Raw genomic sequence first — 9,061 nt, 5'->3', positions numbered from 1 at the left:
CTCATATTTCATGTTTCATAAAGAGTGTTTTTATGGTTCATTAGTGTTGTTTTCATTTGTGGAGGAATGAATGAATGAATGAATGAACAAACAGATGGTCATTGGTATAAGTACAATTACTGCCTTTTATTGATACATGGAGGTTTATTTGTCACATACATAGAAATACTAGGCCTACTGTTTTTTCTGTGCGAGTGTGAAGAAAGAAAGATCAAGAAATATTTTTCATAAATAGCAAGAGGGAGTTTAAAGAGCAGTGTGTGAAAAAGGTGTAATTGATGTTTAATAGTCATTGTGTGTGTTCAGGATAAGGAATGCTTGAGGAAAGAAGCTCCTCCTCAGTCTCTCTGTTCTGGTCTTGTAGCAGCAGAGACGTTTGCCTGACCTCAGTGTTTTGAAAAGTCCATGGTCAGGATGTTAGGAATCCTTTACAGGATACTGCTGCAGTCACAGGCTGTACAGTTCCCATACCAAGTGATGCTGTCAGGACACACAGCTGATGGGTGCGGATGCTCTGAACTTCCTCAGCTGATGTAGGAAGTACAGTCTTTGCCTTGATTTATTCGGTGTGCTGGGCAGTCCATATTAGATCGTCAATAGGCTAAGGTGTATTACCATGTATGTCAAACTTGATCTAAATGACTTAACATAAAAATAACATTATCGTATATTTGCCTCATTGTTATTCTGGGACGCGGCTATGTATACAGCACTAATTAGAATTAATTTAGCCCACTTTTGAGGATGTTCGGGTGTTTTCCTCTATCTTTAGCGTTATTTCTAACCACATGGGAGCCGCCATTTTTCCATTCTGTTGACAAATGCAGCCTTCTCATTGGTGTAGCACGATCACGTGTCGAACCGTGGCACGGCTCCCGACAAAAATCTTATTACGCTCTGAAGTCTCTAGTTCTGCATAAAACAAAGCCATATAGACGATCGACTGGAAAATCAGCGACGAACTTTTTTTTGGTAACTAACCACGACTTGTTCTTTTTTATAAGCTAAAGATTGTGTAGATGCCAGTGAGTGGAACGGGCTGAAACGAAAACCGTGTTCACCTTACGGCCTAATAGCTGGTCTTGTTTGTACCTATAAATTGTTAGTTTGACATTTGCTTAGATTTAAAAAAAAAAAAAAAAATAAAGAGAAATAGACACTGTACAAGGTCAAAAAACGTTAATTGTAACTGAAAAATAAGTGAGGATTTGCGAGGTGTGTGAGCCTCCTAGCTAATGTTAGCAAGCTACTACCTACAATCTTAACAACTTGCTAGCGGTGTGATTGGTTTGTTGACCTGTCAATCTCACTATAACATCTACGTTGTCAACACAACTCCATGCGCCAGACTTCTCCTCCGTCATCCGTTGGATCGTGTCAGTCAGGAGTAATTGAAAAGAAGATACATCTCCTTAATGTGGGAGGATGTGTGCCATCGACACAATAACAGGGTAGCTATGTTTATTTGGCACTAGGCCCAGTATATTATAAACAAAATGTTATGCAATTTATATAGTAGGGGGTCCCTGCTCATCTCGCCATCAGTTTGGGGGTCCCTGGCCTGAAAAACGTTGAAGACCCCTGCTTTAGAGCAGTATGTTCTCCAGCAGGGGGTGACAGTGTGTCCAAGCTTCCATCTCAGTGTCCGTCACGGCCCATCCTTCATGATGGCTCCTGTTGGTGTGTTTTTCTGCCTACTCAGTGGATCACTTCACCTCGCCTTAGAGAGAACCTTGAATAAAGGGCTGACTCTTCATGATGGTGACTGTGAGGACAGACGTTCTCACTTGGGTGCATACCTGTGATATACAGTATGTGTGGATATTTGCTCTGGACTTAAATTGTACAAAACCCAAACACAATAATATAGTCTAAGTTTAAGTTTAATCTTAAAACAGTTAAGTAAAGTTGAAGTCTCTTTAAAACAGCCTCTGTATTGACTTTTTTTTAAATGACTTTGTAAATTGACTTTTTTAAACTGACTTTGTAATTCTTAATAAACTATTATTAAAAAGTCTTAAAGCCTGTCTCCTCATACTGTACTCAATAAAGGTATGATGAGTAACTTTTTGAAAAGCCACAGTTGACTAAAACAATAAGTAGAATATGCTGTTTTGACCATTATATGGCACATGTAGCATCAGGATGTAAGAGTTTACAGTGACAAAGTGACACATGTAGTAGCATCAGAATGTGAGAGTTTGCAGTGACAAAGTGACACATGTAGTAGCATCAGGATGTGAGAGTATTCAGTGATGAAGTTACAGTAAAACCGTGAAAAGGTAAGAGGCTTAAATCAGAAAGGTGCTATACAAATATAATAGTTATCATTTGAAAAATGGACTTGGACATGGCACTCCAATAGGCCATAACTTGAGTTCTAAATTACATCATGAACATTCTAAATTCTACTTTGCCATTTGCCATTGGCAACCAACCCCAAACAAAGATTAGAATTTCAACTTTGGATGAAATTTAACACATGCGAAAGCCAGTTTCTCCTTGCAAAAAGAATATTTTGGATATTTCCCTGTCAAATTCTTCAACTAATATGGAAAAGGTAAGCCAATTTTATAATGGTCACCCATTCTTGTTTTTTTTTTTTTCTTTTTATGAAATTTTGAAATATTTTCTAACTTGGTTTATTTCTCTTACAGGGCAGTGTGAACCATTCTACCAATGGCCGCTATGGCCTTAGAAGGAACATTGTCCCATCCAAGCGCTTTGAAGATTACCATGTAGAAGGAGTGAGCCTGTCTAAAAAGAGGTGTCGCCGAACCAGAAACACTGGTGTGAATGGGCACAGCTCTACTACACAGGCTCTGCTCTCTCTGCCCATCTCCAGTGATGGTACCTATGGCACTGGTGGGTGCTCATTGAACCTCTCTCTAAAAAACCCTGAACTCTTAGTGGCTCTCCAGGGTGGAGATGGTGGCCTCTGTAGGTCCTTCTCAGAGTCTGTTTTCCCCTCCACACAAGAGGGATTTGAGGGCACTGAGAGAGGGAGCAAGCAAACCCCGCCCTGCCATTTGGTGTCAAGTGAGGAACAGACTTGTACTGTACAGGTAGGTTGGTGTCCTTCGATATCATGAATATTATGAATGTATTATGTATGAGTATATCAGCTAATTCTTCATCCTACACTGTACATAGCTGAATTGGATTGTTTGTATTGTATCATATTGTTTGTAATTATTGTAACTATGAGCGGCAAGATCTCAGAATTTCCCCACGGGATTAATAAAGTATTTATCTATATATCTATCTAATTTACCATGTTCCTTTTCATTGTAGGCTGCAGACAGAGGAGATGGTGAATTCGTACCCCAGGATAAATCTGGGGTGTTTAAGTCCCCTTTGAATGAGACACTTGAAATTGCTACAATCTTACTTGACTTTGGTCAGCATGTCCAATTGCAGAACACCCAGGCTGGACCACTGTCCCAGGAGACTCCAGTCATTCAAGGAAGGAGCCTAGAGGAGCTCCATGGCATCTCCCATTCTGTAGTTAATGCCCTGCCAAGCACCACCAGTGGCCATGTTGGGGACTATGACAGCAAAGGTCAGAGGAAGAAGCAGGCCAAGCCTCACCGTGTCAGCAAAAGGCAGACTCGGGACTTCAAGGTCCTGATTGTCCCACAGGCTGCGCTCTTCTGCTCTCCAGCACTTCCCTGTAGCGTCAGCCAGATTCTGGGTTTATCCCCGACATCCAACCATGGTCCTACCAGGAGAAATGCAGAGCAGAATGATGTAAAGAAGTTTAGTCCGCTGGACATAGACATCCCCTTTGAGTGGTCAACAGCTTCTAGGGAGAAAGAGGACATGTTCTTTCCTCATCTAAATTATTCTTCTTACAAAGCTGAGGTACCATGAATATGCTTGATGTCTGATCATGTTAGGAGATCATGTTAACCTGTTGCAAAATTACAAGATGATAGTAAAAATCAATTAAATATGTTCTCATGTATAGGCAGCTGAGAGGAAAAGGAGGGAAACTGCTCTTCAGACTAGCCTCAGGCAGATGGACGAGCCTCTGGAGGAGAGATACATCAAGAATGCTGCTGTTCTTCCAGACTTCCGTCAGCCAACACCAGCAGCACCCATCCCAACCCCACACCCCAGGTCTAATAGTGGGCCGCTGCCCCAAGAGGAGCCCCTAAAGATCCATGGCTACAGTGTGGAAGAATACAAAAGAATTTACCATTCTGAAGTAGATCCAATGATGACAACACGATCTGGCAATCCTCGCCCCTACAGTCTTCAGATGGGACGTGCGATCAAACAGCGTCTGTGAGACAAGTTCTCTTGTCCTTCTTTCCTGGAGACAGAGGATGCAGATGGCAGGATCTGGATCACAGAGTCCTACTGCAGTCCCACCTTGGAGCCCTACGCCCCCCTCATTGAAGTGGACATCATTGGGGAGCCCATGCCTGAGAAGCCTAAGAGGAAGAGGGCCAGACGCTGAATTAATAAAATATCAGCATTGACTTATTGGACATTTCCTCTGTAAATGATACATATTTTTAATGCATACGATTATATATGATAGATAATGATTCAATAAATGGATAACATTGATAAGAGAAAATTTTTCATTGATTTTATTGAGATTATTTAAGATTATATTTCATAAGATAATGATAATGAAGTGGACATCATTGGGGAGCCCATGCCTGAGAAGCCTAAGAGGAAGAGGTCCAGACTCTGAATTAATAAAAAAAAAAATATCTATGGTTTCAAGGAAGAGGGTCATAAAGTTAATTGAATATTGTCCTCAGATCACCATTAGACATCACATATATAAATATTGTACAGCCATATTTAGATTAAAGGCACCCAGTGCAACTTTATGTAAACATTCAATGAAAAATAAACATTCAATTTCTAGTCTTTTTTACACGTAGTAAGTTTCAATTACTCCATTCTATTACATATCGACATTCAAGGAGCAAAGATGAGACGTCGTTGTGTGGTGAGAACTGATAGAAAATCGTAAACAACAACAATCGCCGGTGGGGAGAAGCCATTTTTCCATTGACTGGAAGCCTGCTTTATTTATTGTAGGTTACAAAAAATAAAGAAAATGGTGGCAATTGTTGTTGTTATCGATTTTCTATCAGTTCTCACCACACAACGACGTCTCATCTTTGCTGCTTGAATGTCGGTATGTAATGGTATGGAGTTATTGAAACTTACTACGTGTAAAAAAGACTAGAAATTGGATGTTTATTTTTAAGCCTCGAAAGTTGCACTGGGTGCCTTTAATTTCTCTAACCATCAAAAACTTGGGAAAAATGTCCTTACTTGTCAATCAACCTACCACACCCACAAGAGAAGATATCAGACCCACAAGAGTAAACAATATGTTTTGTTGCCAGGACCTTACTGATTACCTTTCCTCTAATTGACACTGGTGCAAACCATTCCTATCAAAAACTGGTTCCAAATGATGTTCATTATTCCAAGGTAATACAGTAATACTGAGGCCAAACCACTGCAGCAACATGCAAATACCTCTGCCAACTAAAGGGAACACATTTAAATGTCCCTAAAAATTCTCATGGTGACTTCTTTTTATAAGTTGATGGATTTTAAGAAAATGGGGAGTTTGGATCTGGTTTGTGATATTGTAACAGTTCCTGTGCTATACAGAACACAAATTTGATCGCATGCGATAGAGCTACCAGTAGAGGGCAGTCTTTCTATAGTGGAGACATTGTGCTTCACAGCTTCTGAGGAAGGGGAGCTAGAAGTCCAGGCACAAGACAAATGGCTGACTGTGTGTCAACAAAGCAGCAGCAAACGAAGTCTCAGCTAAATATGAGATTCCATTTGAACTTTAGTAAATGATCACACATAATTATAATAATAATTGTCAGACTTTAATCGCACAAGCGACACACTGCACACGTGAATACATGGAGGCGACACAGGACACACACACGCAGGCCTGAGGTCGTTTGTGAATTTAGCTACTGCCTTTATCCCATCCCGGACTGTCCTTCCTCCAGGACCCCAGGAGCAGTTGGCAGCCTTTAGGCGAATCGTCTGTCTTGGTCAGGGATCAATTAAGAGTGTTCTGTTCCATGTTTTTTCTGTTGGGGTTCTGAGCGGAGGAAACCCCTTGTGAACACGGGGACGGGGAGAACATGCAAACTCCACACGCCTGGGAGATAGCCCACCTGAGCACTGAGGGTCTGGGGAGGACCTGCCCCCCAGAGCCAACAGCGCCTCATGCGGGAATCAAACCCATGACCTTCTTGCTGTGAGGCGGCAGTGCAAGCACCTGAGCCACCGTGCCACATCATAAAGAGGTAGTGAGTGTGCGCTGTGCCATATCTGAAATGATGTTGGATGTGAGATGGTTCTTCACTGGGTTCTCTGGGGCTATTGGAACTTTGTTCCTTCTTATCTCCTTTAGTACAGACTACTGGCTGCTAGGTACAGAGTCATGTGACTCGGAGGTGACTACACTGGTAAGAGAGACTGGGTTACTACATTAACTAGGTTTATGGGCTGAAGCTACATTTGATGGTATATGTTAACTGCAAAAGTACTTTCAAGTCATGTGCTCCAGGAGGAACACTGCTTTTAAATGTTTTCCACATCTATTCAGCATTCTGTTGACTTATTTCAGGTTATGGCCTAAAGTGTTAGATGATTAACTAAGGTTAATCTTACCTTAATTAAGGTTTGTTGAAGATATGTTGTCACATAATGAGATTTCTCAAACCACTAAAGTGATGGAGCTTGTTTTGCAGCGTCTTCCCCTTTCTTTCTCTCCTCTTTGTGATCTCTCCTCTTCTACCTCTGACCAGCCAGTCTCATCCTTCTGTAGTGGTTTTGCATTGCAGCAGAATTTAAACTGAGATCTCCAAGAAAAACTGAGACTGGGCCAGATTCAGCACAAAACCTCACAAAACAATCTAAACACAGTATAGTGCCGCCACTAAGCGTCATGTGGCATTGTGGCATTGGATATCTCTCATATAATGCTACTATTAATACACTGACTAACTCAGTTTCTATTTAAAATACACAAGTGTCCCGCTAACATTCAAGCCTGGTCTCACCAAGTTTCGACTGTGCTCAGTCAAAAGCTGGTATAAATGTTGCTTATTACTCAACATTGCATGCATGAAATAGACTTAACTGTTAGAATCACATAATAAAATGACATAGACTTTTAGTGAATAGACTTTTGTACAACTTTGATACTGTTTTCCTTATTTTTATTCTTCTGTGAGTTGTCATGATATAAATGCTAATAAAACTGATTTTTGTATAACCTTTTTCAACTGTGAAAGCAATGCTCATCAGATATAGTTCAGTTTCTTCTACTGAAGGGATTTACCAAACTCCCAGGTATATGGAGGAATGGTGTTCTACCATGAAGGTCTGTTTTGGAGGTGCATCTTTGAGGGGAGAGTTGAGGAAGAATCCTTCTGGATATTCTGGGTAGGTGCGTGGACATGGTATAAGTTAAACTTAATGTTTATTTGTCAAAAATCACTCAGTTCAAAAAAGGAAATTTATATTAAATACAAGTTATACTTATCATGTAATTAGTCTAACACAATTATAATAAATATGCCATAGTCAGATATTTGAAAAAGTGTCATAATTACCTAATACATTTTTATGACTGTCCTTTTGTTCATGACTCCATAACACATCTCGATAGTCCTGACAAGTCGATCAAACCGACTTACATGTTCCCTATAGGTGGCCAGTCAACATCTAAGACTTGTACTCACACATATCTTTTCTACACACCGGTTCCTGATCCTGCCACTGCAGCAGTCTCTGAGTCTACTGAAGGTGAGCATTTTGACATTCAGTTTGAATAATAAAAATGAGCATTTCTACAGAAATAGGTTTATTTTGGCTCCAATTTTGAGAGTCTACTGTTTACTCATGTTTTTCAGAAAACTGACACAGCGATATCTATAATAATAACACTGTTTTTCATTAGTCTACAGGGGACTATGGACTGTTTTCATACTGCTGGGAATCAGCACAGTTATGTTGGCAGGGTTCCTGAGCTTTGGAGCCAGCTTGTCAGGCAGAGCCTCAATCTATAAGGCTGTAGGGGGCCTGTTCCTCACAGGTGGTAAGTCACAAACTACTCATGCGTTCTGTTACTGCTCATACAGAATTTTATACACAGACAGGTCAATAATGGTGTAGGCTTCAAGTTTCATTTTAACCAAATACATTTCAAATCAAAGTCTTTACCCATCAAAGTGTCCGTCTATGACCTGAGAGATTTTATGGTTTTAATGCCATTGCTTTTATTCCACCCTCACCCACCCCTCCCCATCCCCTCTCTCTCTACAGGTCTTCTGCTGTTGTGTGTACTAGTGATGCATATAGTATGGTTCCATGGGATGAATACTTTAGAGCAGTATGTTCTCCAGCAGGGGTTGACAGTGTGTCCAAGCTTCCATCTCAGTGTCCGTCATGGCCCATCCTTCATGATGGCTCCTGTTGGTGTGTTTTTCTGCCTACTCAGTGGATCACTTCACCTCACTTTAGAGAGAACCTTGAATAAAGGGCTGACTCTTCATGATGGTGACTGTGAGGACAGACGTTCTCACTCGGGTGCATACCTGTGATATACAGTATGTGTGGATATTTGCTCTGGACTTAAATTGTACAAAACCCAAACACAATAATATAGTCTAAGTTTAAGTTTAATCTTAAAACAGTTAAGTAAAGTTGAAGTCTCTTTAAAACAGCCTCTGTATTGACTTTTTTTTAAATGACTTTGTAAATTGACTTTTTTAAACTGACTTTGTAATTCTTAATAAACTATTATTAAAAAGTCTTAAAGCCTGTCTCCTCATACTGTACTCAATAAAGGTATGATGAGTAACTTTTTGAAAAGCCAAAGTTGACTAAAACAATAAGTAGAATATGCTGTTTTGACCATTATATGGCACATGTAGCATCAGGATGTGAGAGTTAACAGTGACAAAGTGACACATGTAGTAGCATCAGAATGTGAGAGTTTGCAGTGACAAAGTGACACATGTAGTAGCATCAGGATGTGAGAGTA

At 40.4% G+C, this 9,061-nt stretch overlaps 1 protein-coding gene across 1 annotated transcript; it reads left to right on the top strand.

Moving 5' to 3' along the window:
* Positions 1-6,344: 6,344 nt before the first annotated feature.
* LOC308362596 (transmembrane protein 182-like) lies at positions 6,345-8,618 on the top strand (the record flags this gene model as incomplete). The annotated part of the gene is made up of 5 exons (XM_080835315.1): positions 6,345-6,476; positions 7,366-7,462; positions 7,726-7,821; positions 7,976-8,113; positions 8,341-8,618. 5 exons carry the CDS (start codon positions 6,345-6,347, stop codon positions 8,616-8,618), a joined length of 741 nt encoding a protein of 246 aa, XP_080691441.1.
* Between the last annotated feature and the right edge of the window lie 443 nt (positions 8,619-9,061).

Source organism: Sprattus sprattus, assembly GCF_963457725.1.
Source record: "Sprattus sprattus genome assembly, chromosome: 3".
NCBI lineage: Eukaryota > Metazoa > Chordata > Actinopteri > Clupeiformes > Clupeidae > Sprattus > Sprattus sprattus.
Note: the sequence above shows the minus strand (reverse complement) of the source record. Positions and strands in the feature narration are given on the sequence as shown.